We start from the raw sequence: 25720 nt of genomic DNA, 5'->3' as shown, positions 1-25720 counted from the left end.
TACTCTTTGTGCCAGAAAAAAGTTACGGTCACTCATGGAAACGCTGACGTTTTGAACAAATTCTGAAATTTGCACAATGGTAGGGAACATCCAGGCATTTACATGAGTTCATCTAAGTCACACCCAGCCAAACCCAAGGGGGCCTGTGCAAGCTCAGCTCCCTTGAAATATGAGTGTCATCAAGCTATTTCCTGGTGAGTCCTGATGACCACAGAGAAAAAAGGGGAGAAGGGAGTAGCAGAAATAGGAGCCAGAGAGAATGATGTTAATACTTATAAAAGGGGTATCATATTTAGTTTATCATCATCTCTACTCAGAGCCTTTAGTCCCATTTCCCCATAAGGTCTCTTATCTCTTAGGAAAGTCCAAAGTTTTCTAAAGAGGATTTGGTTTCCCACTCTTCCCAGACTTGTACTTTTTTCCCAGGGTGTTTGCCTCTCCTTCTGACCCTTCTCTGGAGCTCTTTCAGCCTCAGTCTCTCAAACACTCACTCACACACACACTCCCAGCAGCCTCTGAGCGAATTGGAATCAGCTGCTTGGGGATTTGTTTCCTCCCTGCACATGTCAGTTCACTCTGTCACAATAAGACCCAATGTGTCCAAAGTTAGACACCCAAAAACAAAGGCACCGAAAATAACAGACCACTTTGGAAGATGTGTCCCTATGTGAATTGTCCAAGGACACACAGAGTCAGTAGAAAAGGCAAGGATTAGATCTCAGGAGTTCCTAACTCTCAGGCCGGAACTCAGTTCATTCAGTCATGCTGTCTGTCTGAGTGGTATTTTGTATTAATATTTAAACTGAATTTTCAACACTTCACTGACCAGAAACAGTACAGCACAGCCAGCAGCACTGTATTCCGTCAAATGTGTCTCACCATGGACTTTAAGGCCAAACGGGACCATCATGATCATCTAGTCTGACCTGGAGAGGGCTGGAGAAATCTTTCTAAAAGCAGACAGTGAGCCCATGACCTATCTGGTGAGCTGTCAACAATGGTGCCAATTAGTATAATTTTTACTGTATTTGTTGTTTTATTTTATGTTTTTAAAAATGGGGCTGAACCAAACTCCTGATCCAGATCCTTGTTTGGCTCTGAATTCCAACCAATTTCTATAACAGCCTTATCTGAATACTGGCTCTGAACAGCTCCACATTTGTGAATGTTCATGTTCAGATCTGGATTTCTAATCCACACACCTGAAAGTTGTGTTTAGACCTACTGTACAGTATGAAATTCAATTCTAGGTTTCTAACATCAGCACAGGGGCTTTGGTTCAGACCTTGTAGTGTCCTTCAAAACAGACCAGAGAATAGAAGACTTGACCGTAATGAATAAAAAGGGGATTCTTTATTGAAGCTGCTAGATTCAGATGGACTTTGTAGCTCCTGTGTTTAGCTAGTCAAGAAGCTGGGGAGCCAGAAAAAATGACAGGGTCAATCTGAATCCTGCAGCCTCAGTAAAGAATCTCCAGTTTATTCATACAGCTGAGCCATGGGCTGCCTAGATTATGTCTGGAAAGGTTAAACTGTTTAGTTACTTTTGTTCAAAGACTATGTGTGCAACTTTTGTAAAGGACCACTCAGTGCACAAGAAAGTACTGCTCTACTCACTACATCTACAGTTCTGCAGACTAGGAGGGAAGTGCTGCTCTATTCAATTGCATAACAAAGGAGGGGTGGTGAGGAGGAAACATCCCCTAAGGAAACAGGAAGATAAGGAAGAGGTGGAAAATGGCCCCTACCCATAAAACGCTGAATAACCCGGTTAACCCCCTGATGACCACTTTGCTACACAAACACTGGATCTCTCTAAGTCCTGGTCTAGACTGAGCAATCAGGGAAGACACTGATGGCAACAGCACAGACCCAGCTCAAACATTTATGTGGTATGGATACTTGTCCACTAGAAACTAGACTGAAACCAAACTTCATTTACCTAGGGCACCAGCTATCAGATGACATAGACTTTCAGTCAACACCAGAGTTGGATTCAAAGCCATGATGTACTCTCAGGTGAAAGACTCTGTATCTCATTACCAGCTCCCTGAGTTCCCCCTAGTTAAATTTTATTTAAATTGGGTTGGCATTGTTTTTGTTCTAGCTGAGAAACTTTCCTAATATCTCACTGTAAGTGGTGAAAGTCTCTGTAAGCGGGTCATTTTCCTATCATATGTCATAGCTGCAGTCTCATCAATGGGAATATGTGGTATACGTCTCAAAATTCACATGCAGTAACTTTGCTATTCAGTTCCGAGACACGCAGCCGCATATCTGAAGTCCTTTCAATAAATTTCTCATCTTGAACCTGCAAGACCTAAAAAATAAATCTGGAAGGGTCACTTTTATATCTGCTGCTCTGCACCATTCACTTTCCAAAAATAAGGCAAGTGCTTATATGTTTCATTTTCAGGGCCTTATTTCTCTCCTGGCTGAACTTGGTGATCCCAGAGTAATCACAGCAGATTGCTATATTTGTTACAGAGAAACTTACACTGAAATGTGCAATCTGATTTCAACAGGCTCCTTTTGGATTAGAACCATATTTCATTTTTCAAATAAAGTGAGTCTGCCGTGTCATTGTGCTGCCAGCTCCGGTGAAAAGACAGGATACAGTTCTGTTTTTTATGAGATGTTTTTAACGACTGTTTCATTTATGGAAGCAATTTTCCTGGTCTAGGAGGATATCTGGAGTAAGAGATGTACTGGGATATCCAGAGTCTGAGATTGTTTTGGCAGTGACTCAGAGGGGGGTGGAGTTGGAGAGGGGAGACAAGGAAGTTCACGGTAGTCAGGATCAAAGCAAGCAAATTGGGGGCAAAAATCATCCAGTTGTATGCTCCCAGATGCTACCCAAGGTTTAGAGTGTGACCCACACTCTGATGTCCATATATTGTGGCAGCTGTATTAATGAGATGGGAGAGTGGTGAACTCGGTATTGTGTGTAGAACTGGTGTACATATATGGAGTGAATTAAGGAATTAGTGGTTGAAGGATTCCTGTTAAACAAGAGGAGCAACGAAGCTCCATAACAATGACCTGGTTAAAGAGAAAGAGCTTGTGATTCCCAAAGGGAGGATTAGAGTTGTCAATACACAGCTCCCAGACAGAGAATACACAGAAGCTCTTACGTCACACCACATGCCATTGCATTTCACACTAGCATGTCAACCTGTTTCTTAGTATTTAGTCTCTTCTCTCTTCCCCACTGGCTACAGCTTTCACAGCCTTGTCTTGGGCATGAAAACAATTCCCTGTCCAATGGGAAACAGACATTTGAGATCAAATATGGAATTCATCCTCCTTCGGTGCGTTAAGGCCAGCTGTAAGGCTTGTGCAAACATCCCCATCCCTAAGTCTTAACTGGAGAGCTATTAAGGGGTAACATCCTTAGATGGCTGCTGACAAGGATGTGGGAAACTGAAGAAATAAGGTATGTCAGCAAACATTTATTGTCTCTTGCAGAATGATGAGAATGTTTGCCCTATGGCACTGGCATGGCCCTGACTAGATGGAATTAAGAAGGAACACTGTTAGTTTTCAGTATTTTTTTGGTCAATTGGTGTCTTGTTAAAGGTGCTGGATTTACAAGGGCAGAGAGTGCAGTCCTTTTCTGTTGACTTCAATGGATTGTAAGCATATGCTTAAAGTTAAGCACAACATTTAAGTGCCTTGCTTTACAAGCCTTTGCTGAATCAGGGCAAGAAGGCGCTGTCCCTTCAAGGACAAGAGACCATTTATCCGTTTGTATGTTTTCTTGTACCATACCCATCACCATGATATCTCTGCAATGCCGAGGTCTTGTTATAATGCCTAAGTTTTGAAAAGTAACTCGTGCTTCTGTTTGAGGGCTCCCACCTTCAAGCACCTTAAAGATGCCTGGTTTTCAGAAGTACTAGGGGCATCTCACCTCTGAAAAACAGGTCCCTTTAAGCTAGCTGAGGTTGAACACCCAAAAATCACAAGAGCTTTTGGAAAATTAAGGCCATGGAATCTAAAGTCACCTGGTCCATTTGCTTTACTCCAACACAGAGCTGTTGCAGAGGTTACAGGTTAATCGGAGTAAGGGAAATGTTTATTGTGCCTTTAAATGGCTTCGAGAGATTGCTGTGTTTGAAGCAGCCCATCTGTAAGCATTTCCTGATGACTCTAAGAATGTATTAATGAACTAGCAGGAGTGCTGAGACTTCAGTGTACTACCAGGACAGGACATTACTTGACTAATGATATAACGGCAACAAATGTGCATGATCTTAAAGTGCTGACTTGAATAATAGTGGCCCCAGGATAAGATACACAGCTTATAGCCCTGATTTTGCTGTCATTTCAGTTGGTGCAAATGAGGAGTTAATCCACTGAAATCATCTGATTACACAGTGTAAATGTATGAGTAAAAAAAAGGAGAATCAGACCATTAAATCGCATTCCCTAGACATGTTGGTCTACAAAGGAGCAAGGGAATGAAGAGAGTGTTCTGCTGTTACCCCTAGGTCATTACAGAGTAATTTTAGAGCTCATTTCCTAGGTGGGAAAGGGAAAAAAAATGAGTAACAGATGGGTTTGGCCTCTGGAAGAGAAAGAATGAATACCAAGTATCAGAGGGGTAGCCGTGTTAGTCTTTAAGGTGCCACTGGACTCCTCGTTGTTTTTGTGGAGACAGACTAACAGAGTTATTTGGGCATAAGCTTTTGTGGATAAAAAACCCACTTCTTCCATGCATCTGAAGAAGTGGGTTTTTTACCCACAAAAGTGTATACCCAAATAAATCTGTTAGTCTTTAAGGTGCCACCGGACTGAAAGAATGACTGATGCATCATCTACATATAAGAGTTTCATTGGGAGTTGTACCAAAGCAACTGACCACCAGTGGCTGCAATCAGGACAAATCCCAGTGTACACCAGGCCTTAGAGAAGGGTACAGTGAGCTGTTGTTTCTCAAGTCACTGGGAGTCTTTAACTGAAAATCTAGTGCTCAGTAGGAAGTAAAGTAAAGCGGCTTTACTATCTCCAGCATTGCCAGCGGGCTAGCTAGAACAAACTACAAAGTGTTATGCAACAGCATGTACTGGATTCTTCTGGGCCTCTCGCTCCTTCAGTTGTTCCTAAATCCTGCTCTGGAACGTGAACCTTTCCAGCACAATATGCCTCCCGGTATGGTGCCTGATACCTTCAATACCACCAAGAAAGTTGTTCCCATTCCCAAGTCACACATACAATGTCACATTATTGGGGTTTTTGTTTGTTTGTTTTGTTTTGTTTTTTTGGTCTTTGGTTGATTTTTATTTTTCAATAAAACAATACTACAAAACATGGGAAACAGCTGCATTAAATATAGATCTGCAGTTACTTTGCCAACTTTTAACCTGCTGTATTTACAGAGTTTTCTCACAACCTCCACATAAATATTGATCAGAAGGGACCCAATGGATAGTCACCACCAGCCAGGTCACTGAAGGGCAGAACCTGCCTCCCCTGGCATGTTTCATAAGGAATGGCAATCTGAAAGAGCACGAGATGCAGACTTCAGCTGCATTCTGTGCTAGCTAGTGCCAGCATGGCTGTGTCTCTATTCCCTGCAATCCCTATGGTAGGTCTCATCTTTGCCCTGTTTCTGCTATCTTTAAAGAAGGACAAGGATGCTGTGGTGGGATGGGGCATGCACTGACCTTTCAGAGCTGATGAGATTTTACAAACCATCCCAGTCCCACCCCTGAGCCCTGGTATCTTTAGAAAGGATCCTTTTTCACTGTGCGTTATATCAAGCCAATTTCCATGGTTTTACGTCACTCCAGTTTTATTGAGCTTTTAGACATGGTATTAATTTACTGCCATTTATATTGAGCCTTTGGACAGTTCTGACAGTTAACGTATTTCCTTCCCTGCCTAAAAGCTGCATCCTGTGGCATTTGCTAATATCAGGGAGTGGAGAGTAACCAAAGTATTAACCTGTAACCTTCCAATCAGAGACCTCCATCTGCATATTATAAATGCTCTGACAGCTTTTCATTTACTAGGTCAGAGATGCACTTCATCTCCAGGAAGCTGTCCTGTCCTCTTACAAAGATCTGGACACGTGACTCATTCTGAGTGCTATTCCTCCCACTCACAAGCACCTGTCCAGCCTTTTAAAATAAAGTTTCATAATTTCATGTCCAGCACAGGACAAGATTAAAATTTAGGTTGGGATTACTGATCTTCTGGTTTCCTACAATCTAGAGATGGGGTGGACTTGAACTTAATAAACAGAGATGGGGTGGATTTGAACTACTTGTTGATACCGCATGGCATCAAAGAAAAAAACCTTCTACTCCCATGTTCAACACATAGTTGGATTGTGATTACAACTGCAGCCAACTATTGGGCAGAGATTGTAACCTGAAAACTCACTATAAATTAGCACCAGCCTTAAATTAAAGAAAATAAAAATCACCTGCCATCCTCCTCCCACTCCATGTAGGATTACTGCAAAGATCAAAACTCAAGTTCCTGCTAAGAATTACACCACCAACCACCGGGGGAAATTGAAAATGGTCTTTACATAGTAGCCACTGGCCCAGCTGAAACCTCCTCAGGGACACCAAGTAAGAGCCAATGCTTGATCATCAGTAGAGCTGAGAAGGGAAAGGATGGCAGAGGCGTATGAACAGGGAACCAGAACAAAAGGAGAATTCTAAATGTATTTTTATTTTCCCCTTCTCTGAGAATCAGAGGTTGAGAGAGCAATGAAGAGTTGGATTAAGCTGCAAAGAGCCCAGTGTAAGGGCTTTTTACACGTGCACTGGAGAGAGCGAAAGAAGAAGAGAGGCAGAGAGTGGGTTGAATCACAAATGAGTATTTCAAAGTGTTTCTTTTTCCTCCTGATTTGTTGTGCCTCATCCTTATATCACTGGTCAGTACAGAGAAAGAGTTGGGGGGTTTTTGTGAGCACTGAAGGGAATTATCACAACTCCTCATTCCTTTTCTTCTCCTGGAGGTTCCTTACTCGCAGAGCCAAACCTCACTAATATGCATTTGGCTAAACTATACTATACATAATCCACACCAAAAAAAAATATGACTGTCTCTCCACTCATCTTAACAAAGATTTGGTAGCAATGACACCGTTATAGTGAAGCATCAGATCATTACCAGCACCATTTTTGCAAAATATACACCAAACACCAACTAAAACATAATTATTATCTTAACTAAGTAAAGACAAAGTAAATGAATGAATACGTAAGGCTCTACTACACTCTGCTTTGTGATCTCTTAAGACATTAAGGGAAAGCAAAGAACTTTTGTGAAACTAAAACATTCAGTCCCTGAGGGGGTTCTTTTGTCTTTGTGCATATGACCTACAAGTCAATGAAAATAGCATGGATTTGGTGTGGTCATCAGTGAGATCTCAAGAACTCAGAAGTCTTAAAGGAACTTTGGTGGGTTTGAATGAAGAGGTTCATCTTGTATTCCATAGATGAAATTCACGCCTGTCTGAAATCCAGTCCCATGCCTGTGCATCACTTTAAAATAGCGCTTAAATGGGATTTCTGGAAGACAATCATCCTTGAACTCTTAGGGATCGCTGACTGCTACGACTAAATGGGATTTAAGAAAATGATTAGAGCTGATCAAAATATGCTGTTTCATTGCAGCCACAACATTTCGATTTTGACAAATTTTTCAATAGAAAGGTTTTTCTGAGCTTCAGGATTTTCTCGTCACTTCTGACCAGAGAGAGACCCAAAGGAAAAACCCGACCTTTTCAACTGGAAAACAATGTTTTGACACAATTCCGAAATGTTGCCAAAAATGTTTGTAAGGCTTTGTTTTCATTGTAATGTGGACCAAAAATACATTTTGAAACTAAACAAGTTGTTGCAAAATGAAAATGTTGTCCTCTGGCCAGGTCTAAGAGTGGCCACGCAATCCTGTTTTACTGAGCCTGTTCCAGTTTTTTAGGTGATATCCTGGTGTCCAGGGAGTTTCTTTCAGGACATCTGATGTGTTGCAGTTTATCATGTAATCCATCAAAATATTTGTTTTTTTATAACTACAAAATGGTTGTTCCCGACGTAGTGCTATGCCTAGTAGAATTTGCTTTATGTTTACTAGGAAGAAACATTGCAGTGGATGGAGTGTTCCATTTGATAAACACTATTTGGAGCGAAGAGAAAGGAAAAGTGAAGTCAACTGAGTACATTATTATTTAGACAATAATATACTCAGCTCTAATACAGGCCAGTCACATCCCTCTTTATTTTCTGTGCTATCTGCATCGTTTTACTATCTGCTGCAGTATTTTCAAAAACCACTGCCATACATTATTCCTACATCTCTACCAACATGGATCATTGATTGAATCAAGACTGACTGTGGACAGCTGTTGTCTGGGAAACTACACTTGAAGCAAGTGAGTAGTGATGGACTTCCTAGCCTCACACTGACAGTTTGGCCACTTGGTCAGAGATTTCATTTCACAATATCACAATCTACCAATATTTCCTCACAATTTTTCCTGCCTAGTTTCTGTATTCTATGCCATCGCCTCAGCCCCCTGCGGTAGTTGGTTAGTTTAGAAAAAAATCAGCTGAGATCTATAATGGCTATTGGAAACCACAAAAGAAAACCATTTAAAGGCCACGATTGCTGGTTCTACAGAGCTGATACAGAGCGGATAACACAAAACAACAATGTGACAGAATTGTATAAGTTAGGGATAGATAAGTTAGATCATCAGGCCCATATTGCTACTAAGCCATGGTCCTGTGTAGGCTGCCAGTTACTAAGGCTTGGCACAATATGATGTAATATACAAATCAGTGCAGTGCACCACACTGCACCATCTGAGACCATTGAACTTCCATAAACACTTTGCTTTCCATATGCTTGTGTGGATTTTGTAACAGTAGCCACTTCTCTTCCATGGGGACACACCATTTGCAGAGAGCCCTGCAGATCCTGGATCCTGTCAGCATCCCTCAAGAACTAGCCATCAGAAGGAACTGTCCTTGAAGATCAGCAAGGTATCAACGATAAATAACTGTCTGAAAAACTCAGTGACACAAGTGCATAACTGTCCCTTTCTCCTTCCTCTTTCATATCTAGATTGCTTGCAGCTGCAGCACTTAACTGGAATTGCATTAGGACCGATATGAATTGGGAGAGGGTCAATGGGGTCACATCAGTGGAGTGTGAGATCAGAATCAGATCAGAGAATATTAGGAGTATATCAAGATTGAGCTCCAATTATCCACTAGACAGCTGTGCAGAAAAGGGAAAAAATATGATAGCAACCCCAAACTGTGTGTGCTGTTCAAATGCAAAAGGCTGTTTTGGGAAAGGATTAAAAATAGTTCCCACTCACCCCACCACCCCCCCTTCTATCTTTGCAACACGTAGAGGAGAAACCTTCTAAAGATCTAACTGCTCTTATGCAGAGCTGAGAGCTAGTGTGCATTGCTGATCCAGTTATGGAATGTAACACATGCCTTGGGTGGATGACAAGGGGATCCAACACAGAGAAAGTTCCATGGCTGTTTCTTTTCCTTTGTATCACATCTCTCCTTATGGGGCTTTCCCTTCCTTTGCTCGATGCCCTATATTCCCCCAGTTGTAATTCACCCATTGTCTTCAAGGAAGGCTCCTTGTCAAGCCATATTAAAAAGTACAGAAGAAAAATAAATATCTCCCTCTTCAGATGTTTTCCTTTCCTAAGCTCTCACAGTTCCAGCTGTAACATGTAGTTTCCCAGTGGAAGTATCATAGTGGCAGGTAGTCCATATCTCCGATGGGATGAGGTCAATCCTACAAATGCTGCTTTTGATGACAGTACTTTCAGCAGTGGCATCAGAAAAAACTGTATCAGAAGGATTGGCAGGTAGTAAACAAGGATTGGCAGATCCACTGAGCTGTAATTTTTGGCCCATCTCTAAACTAAAGTAGGAAGAAACAGAGTTCAAGGGGAATTACCTCCAATCTAAGACATAACAGGCAACATCAGTTGGTGCTAAATTATAGTGTAACATGTCAGCATGTACACATCTTTATATATGACAACTACATGATACCAAATGATTTATTATGATTTGTGCCAATACAATGTAGATGAAATTTTTTTTTGAATGGTGAGACAAAATAGCAGCAGATTTGCAGCCACACAGTTTCACAATACTGATAGCTGTATGTTTTCGCTAGACTACTGCATAAAGACTAAAACAGTATATGGAAGCTATTAATATCTAATTAGAATCACTAGCAATGAAGAGAGTAAACAAAACCGCATGATTCTCTGCCAGAAGTGCAGCTAAAGCAGAATGGTAAGAGCTTCAGTTATATCTACCATTGAAGACCCAGTGCTTTTGTATATAGGCAGTTTGTCTAGTAGTTGGACCAGATATGTCCAGCAGATGCCATTCCAAGAATGACTACTCTCAGATCACAGGCATCTCCCCCCAAGCATCTCTTTCTTTCAGGATTTTATTTTTAACAGGGAAATACAGCAGGCTAAAAGCTACATGTTTTACATACCACAGTAAAAACAGGTACTGAGTTATATTTGCTAGAGTCACAGTAGTTTATGTATATTTGCTATTCACAGACTGCAGAATATTGCCAAATAACCTCACTGGTGGGGACTGACAACATGGAGATACATGCATTCATGTGAGACCTTAATCAATGATGTCTATACTGTATTAAGCACATTCATTTTTTTAAACACCTTCCAGTAAAGTTGATTCCTTTAAACTTTTAGTTAAAACTGCATTTTTTTTTTTTTACAATTACTCACAAAATAACCTGTAAACAAGTTGACATTACACTTATGTACAAGTGAACCACATTGGAAAGTAGAAGAGGTAATTCAGTAGGTGCCACTTGATATACATCAATGTGCAACAGACTGACTCAGGCCCGGCAAAGTCATTAAGTGCTTGTATGAGGTCAGAAAATGTAATATGAGCAAGGCCCCGTATAGATCACAATATCACAGAAGTCACAAAAGAAACACAAAATCCTATGTTTGCTGTGGAAATATTGCATTAGATGCATTTACTCTATGGTTGTGTGTCTATGTGAAATCTAAAGAGTTGAGTTATATTTTTGGCTAGCTCAGTACCAATTGCTGACAAAAGGCCAAAATCCTCTTCTAACATTCCCTCCTATACTCCAGTTTCTCTACATGTGAGGGGCTCCCATTAATGATGTCAATGAGAGAGCCATGCGTGAACCAGAGCAGAGGTTTCTATGTGGAGCTGAGAGAAGAATTTTGCCCATTAAAGCAATTGGGCCTGATGCTTCACCCACTGACATCAATAGGAGTTCTGTTTCTGTTCTAAAGACCAGTTCCTTTTTATTTGTTCCTTGCCATAGATTCAAATTCACAACATCATAATCATAAGCTGATTTTCATTAGCAATATCAATGCCAAAAAACGTAAAATATGTCTTTAATGATTTGAACAGTGCTTTCTTGTCCCTTTCCAATACTCCACATACAAAACCCCTTTGGGCATGAACAATCCATGATACCTGGCAATGTTTTGTACCATGATTTACATGGGGCCTTATACATAAGGTATTTGTAAAGTCAAGTCTACATGCATACACATAGCTGATGAAATGGGGTGTATGGAAGGGTAAGAAATGGGACTACCTTCTTTTGGTTTTTAGGGCAAAGAAGTGGTGGGATGAGAGGGGGGATCACTTGATTAATTTCTGGTCATTGCCAGTAGTGATCAGACTTGCTTTCATTTTCTACTTCAGCACAATTCTTTGCAAAGAAAAAGACCAAATGGACCCATCAGAACTGGAATGAAAGTACAAAACCTGCCCTCCACTGCCACACTACTATGAATCATTTACACGACACTGGGAAGTACTGCACTTACAGATAACTTAGGAAAAAAAGTAACTGGGAGTTATGAAGATTTGTGTGCTCTTCCTTCCTCTCCCTTTTATGCTTTGAGTTATACTTAACTTATCGAGGGGTATATCTCTGTGTTTGGATTTATGAAATGAAACACCTTCAGAAGGGACAAGATTATTTTTCAGATAGCCACCTTAGAAGCTGCAAGCCAAATCCACTTCTTGAGGAAGAGTACACAAATCCACAGAAGCCCACAGAGTTGCACCTACTTACACCAGTGGTGAATTTATCATTGGATGGCTCCCATACCCCAGGGGTACAACACATCATCATGGTTGTGAAAGGTAGGTGATGGCAGCTGCATAATATATTCAGAATACAGTCACTCCAAGGTGCACTTGTGCTATTTACAACAGAACTTTTTAAACTATGTCTTAAGCAAATCAGCAACTGTACCTAAAAGATCACAAAAGGGAACAAGTTAACCAAAGACTGGTTTTGCAATGCCTTCACAGAAGTAATAAGGCCTGTTCACCACATAATACGGGTGGATTTGTGCCACATTAAAGGTTAACAGCTTTCCTCTCACTCACTCTCAGACACACACATTTTTATTACTAACAGAAGTTTAATTTGTTATTCAGGTCCCAATGAACTCAATGGAAGTTTTTAAATTGACTTCAAAGGAACTTGGATTTGGCCCTTATTATGTGTGGAAAATAACTCAAATATCCAGTTTGTTCCCCAAATATTTCAGAAAGGTAATTGCATTGCAATTTGACTTCAGATCTGTGATATAACTGACCACACATATTCTAACAAGGGGCATACATGGCTGGATAAAAATAAAATAAAAATGACTGAACCTATATTCTCAATCCAAACTCAAGCCCGATAAACATTTTTAGAGCTCAAAATATTAGCTTTTGAGTTTTGTTATTTCAATTTCATTTTCACACTCTCTGTATTACCTGGCATCAACCAGAAACAGAAATAGCAAAAAAAAAGAAGCGCATAATTTTCTGGTATTTCTCACTAAAGAAAAAAGTAATGGAAATATTACTAGAAAGGCTAGTCTCAAAACATACATATCTGGTTCTATTTCTAGACCAAACCTGTATGCCTAAGAATCCAAAAGTTAGCGTGCTTAATCAAATGGAATTTACCAAGCTTAGCCCTTACCTAATAAGTATTTTCCACTGTATTTTACTTCCAAGTTGAAACCTGCTGCCATTAAAAATCACTGGGAGTTTTTGCCATTGAGTTTAACAGGAGTTAGATTGGACCTTATGCCTCTTGCAGCTATATGTATACATTTGTAAGCAGCTGATATGTTACCTTAAGTTGCAAATACAGAATGCTTTGTTTTTGCTGTCAGTATCTGGTGTCTGATCCTTTGTTCTAACCAGAAACGTTTTTTTTTTTTTACTAAGGAAGAAAGGAATGTACTGTTGGCAAATTTTAAACAAGTGCCTTTGTAAGGGAATTGCCTGGTGATTTCCACATTCACAATGGAAGAAAATTCTGTTGCAAAGGCAAATTCCCAGGTCAAAGGTGCACAGTCAACCTGGGGATGCATTACAGAATCAGTTATTTTTAAGAGTGAAATCGAAATAGCCAACGGTCAGCTCCTCCCCTAGGTATGCACATAAAGCTTCTATTGACATCAATGGGAGTTGTACATGGGTATATGAGAGCACAATTTAGCTCCTAATAATTGTTTCTAAAATAGGCTAATTTCTTAAGCCCAATTGGATAAACATGTAGGGACAATATTGCTGCTGCCGAAGTCAATAAGACTTTTGCCGTTTGGCAGGCTTATTTCTAGTGGAACGGATCGGTTCTTTGCACCCGTGTAAATTATTGTGCATGGTGCAGGGCAATAGGATCTTCATGACTAGCCATGCACCTTAAATCCTCTGTGGGTTTTTTTACCTCTGTTTTTCTACTATCTTTTCTTCTTCCCTCTTTCAGTTTTCTCATTCACATACATAAGGATAGCTCGGACTACAGCCCTGACAATGGTTTGCTACCTCATTTTGTATAGCCAGGGGAAAACGCTTGAAAGGCCCATGTGAAATGAAAAGGCTCCTTAAATTTTGAGTAAGGATAACATTTCACTTCCATTATAGTTCTGACAGCTGCGACCGAGGTACAATTCTGCTACCCGCCTTCTGCAGGAATTACTCCTGCATCTTCTAACAGAGCGCTGTGAGTAGTCCTGTGCCCTATAAATCTATGAGAACAAACTCCACAAAGTCCTGTGTGTGTGGGTGCATACACACACATACACACAGATCAAGTCTTCCAAAGTTTATATATTACAGTTCTCAGAGAAGAAGAAAAAAATCAGCCCCTTGTTACATCTCTAGGTACTGTCAGCTGCTTGTGTTTATTATGGGGCCAGGTAAAGGATCTGCTGCTTGGTTCTAACCCATTGCTGCATGTAAATGAATGAAAAGGCCAGCACTGAGATCAGGCTGACAAGAAAAAAAAAAGAGTCTGTACAGTGAAGAGAGTTGATATCCTAATGTAAGAATTGTGACTACGACTGTCACATTGAGTAACAGAAAAATTACCCTGTCTGGACAATGCCCACGACGGCTCCTAATCTGGGGGTATGTAATTTCCCCTCATTTCTTCTACTTTAGTGTTAAAGACAGGTGCCAGAGTGACACTTCTAGAGTCCAAAGTCCTCTCTCCACAGAATGTGTACATCAGAGGCAGAAGCAGTGTAAGCTTCGCACATATCAACCCCTCCACCAATACCGCTAATGATTAAGTCTTAATTGTGGCTTTATTCTTCAGGCAGTAATGGGTAGGACAGCCCCACGCCACATCAGGAGAAGCACCAGACAGATAGGCAAATCTCTGCAGCTTTTCTGTGTGCACTGGAGGGGAAGCCAGGGAGGGAGGAAGGAGGAGTGCGGGTGGAAACAGTTTCCCTGGTGCACCAGCCTGCAGCTAGTGCCGGGGGGGGGGGGGACAGCCAACATCCCACCCCTTTTCAACATCCTGTTTCCTGAGTAGAGAGAGTGAGCAAACAGCCCCTTCACTCTACAAAGCATAGGGTGCGCAGAGCCTACTATCATGGGAAATTCTTGCATAGCTATGCAAACTGGGGTGTGGCTTCTTGTGCACCACCCAGACCCTGAGCAGACAAGCAAGGGCCTCTGATAATCAACCCCCCATATAGAGACCAAATTCCTTCCTCAGAAACCCATGCACCTACAAGAAATTAACCCGGTACAAACAGCAAGAATGAGGATAACATGGAGGGATAGTTTATATGCTAATAAACCCCATATTAACTCCCTACTATCCAAGCCTGGCCCGTCGTCCCACGGAGCACTGCGTTTTTACATTGTACATGTCCCCTTGTAGCTCGTCTGTTCGTCTGCGTGTCTCTCATCTGGCAGGCAGGGACTATGCTCTCATCATCAGCACAGCACTCACCACATTATGGGTGCTCCTGCAAACAACTGACAATATAAGACTTGTTTTATTAAAAGGGCCTAAGGGAGTTAGGCACTCATCAGCGATTGAAAGTTGGCACCTAACTTCCTTAAGTCCCAGCCATAATATGGAGGGAGCATCTTTAAGGGAAAAGTGTAGTTCCTTCCTATCTGGCCATTTTCTGTGACCTGACTCACAGAACCCAGTCAGTGCATGCTATTTCTTACTCTCCTTTCGGAAGCTGATATTCCCAGCAGAAGGGTTTGTCTTTTCGAGTAAGTGCCTAATTTTAGAGGATTGCTATGTCTAGGGTTCCTCTTGCATTGAGTAACAGGCTGTAAAAAAATGAAACATATGCGTTTGTTTCTGCACAGCACATACACTGTCATGCGGGAGCCGCGAGTTCCACATCAGCTTCCTAGCTCTGAGGCTAGAAAGGGATTGGGAAAACTCTTTGACACATACAGGCAGCAACAGGGACAAGTTTGAGTTTAGTCCTCTCTGGGCTGTTTTTAGGATACTTCCCATGCAGAGCTGTCCAACCTCCTTCCCAAGGCTGCACGTACCCCAAACAGAAGAATTTACTTAAGACACTTATGGGCAAAAAGCATTTCACTGAGGGGCCAGATTCTCATTTTCACGAAGGCCTCGTACACCACTCCAGCACTGTAAACCAATCTCAAAGTGGGTGACTTTACATTGCCAAGGCTGCGCAAAGTTATGCCTACACATGGAGCTGGGGGGTGCAATGCCTAGCTTGCTCTCATTGAAACTAGCACATTAAATATAATAGTGTCGTTGCAGCAGCTCGGGCTCACCACCAGGGTACAGACTCATGGGGTTTGTACTCAGGCTGACTAGCCTCTCCCACCACTCACCACTGTCTGTGCTACTGGGACTACAGTACCGTAACTCCTCACTTAAAGTTGTCCTGGTTAACATTGTTGCGTTATTAGGTTGCTGATCTATTAGAGAACATACTCATTTAAAGTTGTGCAATGTTCCGTTATAAGGTTGTTTGGCTCCCCTGCTCCACCCGCAGCTCCTTCCGGCAAGTGGGGTCGGGGCATGGGGGCTTGCCCCACTCTGCCCACCCGGCGCTCCTGCTCAGGAGTGGGATCGGGGCATGGGAGCTTACCCCTCTCCGCCTGCCCGTCATTCCTGCCGGGGAGCAGGCAAGCCCCCGACCCCACTCCCCGGCAGGAGCTGTAGGCAGAGTAGGGGAGCCAAACAAGCCTCCGTGCCCCAACCCCACTACGCCCCTGCCTCAACCAAGCTTCACAATCATCATTGGTGAGTACACTATTAAATTGTTTGTTTACAATTATTTAAAACTTATACTGCATATGTATATAATGTCTTTTGCCTGGCGAAAAAAAAATTCCCTGGAACCTAACCACACCCCCCATTTACATTAATTCTTATGGGGAAATGGGATTCGCTTAACATCGTTTTGCTTAAAGTAGCATTTTTCAGGAACAAAACTACAACGTTAAGCAAGGAGCATATTTAGCATGCTAGCTCGGAGAGAGCTAGCATTATGTCTACACAAGCTGGGATTCACCCCTCCAGCTTCAGCTGTAACCATCCCTTCGAATCAGGCCCAGGAAGTCTATACTGATGTTAAACAAGTGGAGCAGTCACTCTTTCAATTGAAATAATGAGGAGCATGACCTGAAATGGAGAGCTGAAATCTCCAGGGAACAAAGCTATCTTTGATGGAACTTCACCATAGTCAGTGGAGTTAATCCTGAGATAAATTTGGTCCTGGGAATGGATATACTATATAAGTTCCCTACAGTAACAAAGCAGAATATACATATAAGCTTTCCGGCTAGTGATCATTAAAGTTCAAGACTCTTATTTCGGTAGTGGTGCAGAGTAATAATCATTTAATCTAAAATGGGAAATATGAAGGCCACATGGATCAAAGCCATTCTGGTGCATTTCATTTGGTCTAATTTTTTCTGCAGATATTAATCATTGTACAGTCCTGTGCAAACTGAGTCAAGTCCATTCAAACTCTGAGAGAAAGAAAGAAAAACAGGGTACACTCTCCTTCTCTTGGTCCCTCATATTGTGTAATGCAATGTTTTGGAGATTAAAAAGAAAAAGTGAAACTCTGAAGCTGAGGATGCCAGGTTCTAGCCATTCTGGGTTATCAAAGTAGAGAAATGGTTTATGTTGTGCATGGAAATCTCAAAACAAATTCCTGCTGAAGCGAGAGTGAGAGTCAACCCTCTGCTCATTTTCTCCCTAATTTGCTAATACAATGAATTAATGTTAGACTTCTTCCTTGTGACTTGCAGAGAGCAGAACTGATAGTGGAGGAGGATTCTGCATAATGCCTGATGGTATCAAAACCTCGCAAAAGGCTCACTTTCTGATTTGGCATGTCTTCCTGATACTGACTGGCTCAAAATAGAAAAATCACAGTTTCGAAGTCTTAAAGTGTCAGAGACAATGGAGCTGTTCTCTGGTGTGGACATAACAAGAAAGAGAAAAAGCACCATTTAAGCCAATCCGTATGTCTTGGGAGCCAGCCTAGTGTTCTTGCTTTGCATTGACACACACAAGGAAAGTTGCAGGAAAACTTTTTAACACAGTGCTATCAAGAGTGATTCCAGGTCAGCAGCTGTAAATAGGGATGAGTGAATGTACAAGAGAGACAATTGTTTTTAAAAAGAGGAAAAGCAAATCTGTGGCAAGCAGATGTATGTGTGCAAGCACATGGATGTGCAAAGGTGCATGTGAATATGTGTGTGCAAGCATGTGAATGTGGGTAGGTGTGCATCTGAAATGCATCTGTTTGAGTGTGAACGTGTGTTTTAATAATTGAATTTGTTTACTGCCTGATCCTGTGTGGTGCAGAGCTGTTCAATTTAGCTCAGCACTTCTCAGGTCAGGCTTTTGCTTACTATATTTACTCTACACATGACAATAATTAGGAATCCCTAGAACTAGCATCCCTCTCTCATGTAAAATATCTTGGTAAATCCTTGCAACCTTAACTAGAGATGACTCCAAACTACAAAATCCAGATCTCATATCCCTGTAATTTGAGGGTGTTTTGATCTGGGGATTTGGTTTATGCTCAGCTCTGTTCACAAGCATCTCACATTTTTCAGTAGTTTGAGACATGTCACTTCCCTTTTGCACATGCAATTAGCACCCACAAAACCTGTACCTGCATTGCACTTGCAGTTCAATGGTAGACACAAATCTGAATGACAGGACCTTTACCTATCTGATTATGCAGATTTGCCATCACAGTTCATTTTGCAGGTGAAAAAAAAATGTAAGTTCAAATTATGTGGGAGCAAATTGCACCTGCAGGCAAGGAGACTGGGCCTCAGACCTACTCAAATATACTACGTTCAATCCAAATGTACCTCTATTCTATGCACACTTGAAGTCATCTCCCTTGTAGCATTGTGAATTGGGAATGCTAGAGATAGTGAAGCTTTAGAAATGTTACTGATTCTAAACAAGGCAATATCACCGCTTATAAAGCTATCGGCTTTATTGGTTTCTGTGCCTCTGCTTTATGTCTTGAGACATTGATTGACATGTGCCAAACTCCCCAGCTAACTAGCTCCCATCTGCAGCCAGTGGAAGGCCCACGTGGACCCACTGATGCAATGCATTTCTAGGTAACTGCTTTACAGACTGTTTAGACACCAATCTCATCCCACCAGATGCAGTCTGTCCCTGGGACTCCCCTTCATTACCTGACTCTTCACTTTTCAAATCCCATCCATGGGACCTTTGGCTCCCACTGGACTGTGGAGGGACATCAGGTTCTTACTGGTCTGTGGAAAGAATTAGCTCCGGAATGACAACTAAGAGGCAGTTTTAGGCGAACCTGTCAAGGAAGGACTGTGCTTTCTTGTTGTTGTTGCCTGGGCTCAGTAGGTTCTTGTACTGCTGTGCCTGCGTGCGGCATCCCTTCCTCCCCGCAGTCCCATCAAACTGAGCTTGCCGATAATTTCCCATTTATTACACATTATGGGTAACGAATGGTACTAAATTAAGCCTGCCACCCAATGGGTTATCCTACAGACTACAGAAAGGATGCTGATAAGGCAGTTTCCATTACAGAGTGTGTTTGGTTTCTATTCAATTTTTAATTTCCTTTTGAAATGTATCTAGCTGGAATGGCGTGGTGCCTGCCATTTTACCAATCAATTTCCTGCCAGTCAGAGCACAAAATGCATCTTGTTAGGTTTATCATTTCTTATAATTGCATCTGCGTCGGATGGGAACGGGAGGCGGCTCTCCTCATTTGTTTGGGCCAAAGACTCTTTGGCAGCAGGGTCTGGCAGGCTTACATAAATCAGCTGAGATCACTGGCTCAGCGGCTTGACCCGCCATCTCTGGATCCCCCTTTCCAATTTGAATCGTTCCTTAATAAACCCTTTGTCATCCGGAAGCTTTGGGGAAGAGGTGTTGGAACAAAGGAGATTAAAATATACATCATATCAAAAATTCATGGAATATTTTGCCCACAGTTGCAACAGACACAAACACTTTTACAGTGCTCCACTTCCAAACTCCCCCCGCCCCAAAAAATAACAGATGGAGAGAGATGGTCTTCTACTGTTCACACCTCATAAAGCTAGAGGGGAAATGGAGCACACAGAGTGCTAAGAATTGCTTTTTCATTGTTGTTGTTGAGAAAGTGCAGTTATAAGGAGAGAACCAGAAAAATTCATTATGCAATATAAATATACACACATGTATATGTATATTCATGTGTATACATACATATATATATATACACACATCCTTCATGTAAACTGACATGGCATAGTGTGTTTCTTTAAATCATGTACATCTGCCCCTCCCTGACTCCTCCAAATAAATTAATTAAAAGGAGAACTCAAAAGGCATGTAGTTTGCGGAAACCCCCCGGCCACTGCCTGATCATGTGTGGGACTTTCTCCACCGGTACCAGGTGCATCTGTGTGTGGGTTTCTTTAGTTGGTGATGTTGTTGTGCCTTTAGTGTGTAAAGTATTCATCTTGCGTAAGACTAGGAGCTTACAAACAAAAGCATTTTTCATTGTGCTTCCACAACTTGAAAAATATCATTACCCTGTGACTATAAATGTTAAGGTGAAATAGGCAAATTAGGCAGTACTATCAAGATGGATTTGTTTTGTGACCTAACAAATTGTTATGATTCCTTTTATTTCCTTATCGTTAAGGATCTTGATCTGTAAATTGCAATAAGGTTATTTTCCCCCTGCCCCGCCCCACTCTTATAGATGATACTTTCGTAGCAGTTCAGATTGCCAGGGGTGTTTCCTTTCTGGAAACCTGTCTGGGATTTTGATTTTAAGGAAATCCTGGATGCATTTTTCTAACTCTTCCTCAATAGAGAGCTTTTCTTTCACTGCTTTTTTTTTGCTAGAGTTGGATTCCCTGGAGCCAGACGTTAGAGTTCGGAGCAGGTCACTTTTTCTTCGGATTTCAGACTGTTGAAGTAGCTGTACTGGGCCCTTCTTGATTGGCCGATCTAGAGTCTGTATGTTGGGCTGGCGGGTGACAGGGCCACAGATGACAGTCTCTTGTGGGGAGCTGGCTTCTGATTGGCTGTCACAGCTGGAAGTGGATAGTTCATTGCAAGATGTGCCACTTTCCCCCTCTTTATCTCCTTTGCCATTTTTGCAGCAGCAGTCACAATGGGATGAAGACCACCTTGAAGGCTCACCTAAAAGAAAGAACAAAGCACACAGTGCGGTTACAAAAAGCACAGACATCTGGGCTGCCATACACACACAGCAGGGTATTCCTTCATATGCCACCAAATAAACTACTGTCTATTAAGTACACTTGTGGTAGCAGAAGAAAATGGGGAGGAAAGGAATCTAGTATAGTGGTTAGAGCAGGATAAAACCTCTCAGAACTCCTGGGTTCTAGTCTAAGTTTTCTCAGTATAATCTTGGGTAAGTCAGTGTGATCAACATCTTACACACATGTGGAAGTGCTTTGCTGGATCAGGAACTTAAACTCGCTGGGCCTGATTCTCATTAACAATAATATTCCTTTATTCCACTCTGCCAGTGTAAAGGGGCATTAATGTCCACTTTAAGGCCCCTTTAGATTGCCACAGCAGAGCAAAGACCCTTCGTGCAAGTGAGAATCTGTTCCCCTGTGTTTCAGTTTATGTATGTGTAAAATGGTTTTGCTGTTAGACTTCATTAATGAATGTTTGAAAAGTGCTTTGAGATCCTCAGATGAAACCACTATGTTAATGCAAAGAGCTATGTTGTTATTTTCTGATAAGTGAACAATGATTGTTTCAGAAAGCCGGGGTAAATCTCAGGAGTGGTTCATTTGCTGCTAACTCCATAGCAGTTTACTAACAGGCCAAATCCTGAGATGCTCACTCAGATTCTTCATAGCCAAATTCCCACTGACTGTAAGATCTGAGTAAAATCAGAATAAGGTCTTCAACCTTTGGCCCATTCCTTCAACCCTCACTCACATTAGTAGTTCCATTGATGCCAATAAGATTCCTAGGTAAATAAAGGTTGTAGGATCTAGCCCAGGATCACTAATCCAGAAAAAAAAGGTAAGTGATAAACTAACAGCCAAATGGAGCCAATATCCAGCTGGATGTCCCTCAGCAAAAATCCAGTGTTTAAGCTGCTGCCAATTCATGGACAAAGTTATGGCCTCACAACATGTAAATGGTCCACAAGCTCATTCTCATGTTTGGTCTTCCAAAGGTTTTGATTTAATAAGTAAAGGGCCAGGCAAAAGGGAACAAAACATGCTTGAAGAGAAAGGAATGAAGATATAATTCTTGTTCAGGGAATAGGTGTCGCAGAGTAAAAATCAAGCTATCCCTGAAACAGCTGCATAGACCTAGGAATTTTCTTACTTAGAATATTCAAACTGTTCAGGTATTGATTGATGAAATGTTATTCTATGTCCCGTCAAATTTCCCCATTAATAGTATGTTGTCAAGATTGATAGGCTCAAAATCCAACCTATCTTTTTTGCTAATATATGTTTGTAATGTCCATTAATTCTTTCTGTCTTTACTGAATTCTGCAATTATCTTTTTGTAAAATAAAATACGAAAGCCAAAAAACGTAGCACTCATGAGCTAGCCTACAATAACAAAACAGCCCGCACAGCTTAGTCTCATGAGCAACCCTACGACAACAAGCCAGGCTGAGCAGATTAACACTGACAGGCAGTCCTAAAATAATAAGGTAGGACATACAACCTACCAGTTATGGGCATCCCTACAATAACATGCTAGGGTGAAACCCTGACTCCATTGAAGCCAATAGAAAATTTGTCCTTAACTTCAAATAGGACCAGGATTTAATCCCCGGTGTTTACAGGCCAGCACTCACAAAAAAACCTACAAGACAAAGCTGGGAGAACTCCTCTGCCTAATGCGTTAATTTGAGTTACTTGGCTGGGTGCAGAGCACACGTGGGGACGCAGATGGAGTCATTTTGTATGCAGACACTGTTGCTGCTCTCTATCATTGTGTCCTTATAGTCAAGTGTGCACTGCTTCATCATGTGGCTCCATCACAAAGCTCCCCCCCCCCCCGCCCGCATGTAATGCATTGGTGGCACTCTGGAGCAAGATGCGATACTCCTGATAGCTCATTTGTTGAAAGAGCAAGAATAACTGCTCTGAGGTCCAGGGCAGGCTGTGAATGTGCTGGAGACAGCTGACATATCCCTATTGTAAGCAAACAGTGAGATCTACATTCAGAAGTAGCATCCTTCTCACAATGGAGCCCAGAGAATAGAATTTAATCTAGTGGAGTCGACACGTATGTACACGCACACAAAAATATACCCTAATGCATTGCCTTGGGAATGTGACTTCTTCTAAGGAAAAAACCAAAATGTTCTCTATGTCAAAATAAAATCCAGACTATAATGCTTCAACGGCCTGCAACTTGCTATTGAGAAAGATGCTGTCATTATTATTTTAATCACCATCCTCTCTATTCTTTCATTTAATTAAATGTAGCTTTTTATTCTTTTTAAAAAAGAAACAAAAAGCAGCACTAAAGTTCCAGTTATTGCAGACTATTTATGCAAAGTAAACATTTCTCACCCCACACACGCAAAAAATTTACACAACAGTCATATACTGGAAAAAAAGGGAGCTGACTGCAAGAAGGGGTTGTCTGTGTCAACATGTCTCTTGTCTACAAAGTACAGGGAATTCTTTTTTTTTTCCATGTTCTACTGGAGAACTGCCCAATAGCCATAATCCATGACAAAGAAGGAAAGCTGGCCCTGATAAAAAGTGTGTCCTGACCAAACTGCCGAGATAATCATGGATTTAAATGTCATTTGGAAGCATCCATCTTCCCAGTAAAATGTAATTATCACCTCCAACTAGTGCAGATTGGTAGCATTATTAAGGTCAAGAAAAGTGTAATTCAGCATGCTGTAGAGCAGCCTTATATCAGCAACACGGCATTTTATTCCACCCATAAAACAGACACTGGGCATGGCTTTTAGTGCTTCACATGCAATGCTTCACATTTTACTCTTCCAGGGAAGCTCTCTGCAATTCACACTGTACAAATGAAACCGAAAGAAAAGCAAGTAGTTTGTACTTTATGGAAAGATTGTGGAGGACAGACAAAGCCTCAAAGGCTTTCTGATCAGGCTGTTGGTAAGTAACCGGAAGGAGATGTCGTTCTGATTTCTGCATTATGTATCTTTAAATGTAGGGTTGTCTCCCTTTCTGTTGCAGAGGCTTCTGGGAATCACTTGCCATTTAGTGCTTCAGTTCAGCTGTGGAGTGACTGATATTTTCGCTCATGGAGACTTTGGGCTAGGTTCTCGTTTACACTACACAACGCTGCTGTGGTCAAGGGGCTTTAAAACGAAGGCACACACTACAGTCGTATCTTCTTTGGGGCTTCTTTACACACCAGAACTCCCTTAACTGGCTGGGCATTGTTGAAAAACATGGGCACAGAGGTCCTGCTCCAGTTCCAATGGGGCCTCTTTTGCCATTGCTCTGAACCTTGTGTGGGTGTGAAACACTTGCAAATCAGAATGGTAGCATTTGACTTCCACTTGGCACTCATTTTGCACTGATATGAATGACTAAATGAAGGGCAGGGCAGTAGTGAATCAGGCCCACTGAATGCAACAGAAGTGTTGCCACTGTACCCAGTACTAGCTAGACTGGCCCTCTGCAATCTTAACTGGGCCATGGCTGTTGGGCATATACTAAAACATATCGCTGAACAGAAACTGCTGATTTTTATTCCATGAGAAAGTCAAGCCCACTGGAGTGAAACAGGGCTTTGCAAGCTCACAAAATGCTCATGCGTTCTTTAAAAAGATGCACTGCTGAAACCTGCCGCACCCGTCTTTCAAATTCTCCATCTTGCTAGGAGCTGTGACCAAAGTTCACATCAATTATAGAAACAGTTGGAAAAAAAACTTCCCCACCCTGTTACTTGCTGTTCCCTGTCAACGATGAAGGAGTCTTGCAGTCTGTGTGGCGAAATTTAATTCGTAGACTTGCTTCAAGACTGGTTCTTTATCTAGTCTGAAAAAGTCAATAATGGCTAAATTGAATTTTTTTCTTATAATTCTCCCAGCTCTGGAAAAGACATTGCATACACGAGGCTTGGTACAAACTGATTGTGTGAAATTTGGAAAAACACATCCATAAGCCTTATTGATTTGCAGCTCCTTATTGTGGTTGACATTTTAACTTGATGGCATTTTTCCTCTGCTGCAACTACCTATTGTTTCCTGGTAAGAAGAGAACTGGTACAGAACTCCTGTACTGCATAAACAGAAAATGATTTATTCCAGCAAGCAACCGAAGTGTTCAAAAAGGCAGAAATCCATCAGGTGCAAACTAGCTGATAGGGATGTACGTGACTGCACAGTGGACTCTTGGAAAATATCAGGAATCCAGTAAATAGCTTTCTTAAAGTGACACTGTTAACTTAAAAAACACATTTTTTCTGAAAATATTAAGTTTGATACAAGGGAGAGATTAGAAGGAAAAATATGTTTCTCTCTTTTTTCCTGTGTTTACTTTGTCCAGTTGACAGCACTTTGTGCATAGTTATTTTCACTGTATTCCCCTGTACAGTCAGGCATTTTTCCCTGTTGTCTGTGAGTATCTTTCATAAAGCAACTATGGAAGGGAAACACTTACATCTTGAGAAAAATGCTGTTGTGAACCCAAGAAAATTAGTAGAAGAAGATTGGGAGCAGCAGTAGGAAATGTAACTACTTTTATCTTCTTTGTTTAATTGACTAGATTTCAAGTTGACAATTTTCAGAGTAACAGCCGTGTTAGTCTGTATTCGCAAAAAGAAAAGGAGTACTTGTGGCACCTTAGAGACTAACCAATTTATTTGAGCATGAGCTTTCGTGAGCTACAGCT

The 25720-nt window shown here is 41.5% G+C and overlaps 1 protein-coding gene across 1 annotated transcript in view; it reads right to left on the bottom strand.

Annotated features, from left to right (window-relative positions):
• Positions 1 to 20568: 20568 nt before the first annotated feature.
• Positions 20569 to 25720, bottom strand: part of KCTD16 (potassium channel tetramerization domain containing 16) — a 163576-nt gene continuing 158424 nt past the window's right edge. The window contains exon 2 of the mRNA XM_077825025.1: positions 20569 to 21020. Within this exon, the coding sequence (XP_077681151.1) occupies positions 20569 to 21020 (452 nt within the window). The remainder of the gene's footprint in view (positions 21021 to 25720) is intronic.

This window comes from Eretmochelys imbricata, chromosome 8 (assembly GCF_965152235.1).
Source record: "Eretmochelys imbricata isolate rEreImb1 chromosome 8, rEreImb1.hap1, whole genome shotgun sequence".
NCBI lineage: Eukaryota > Metazoa > Chordata > Testudines > Cheloniidae > Eretmochelys > Eretmochelys imbricata.
The sequence above is the reverse complement of the archived record's forward strand: the minus strand, read 5'-3'. Positions and strand labels throughout refer to the sequence as shown.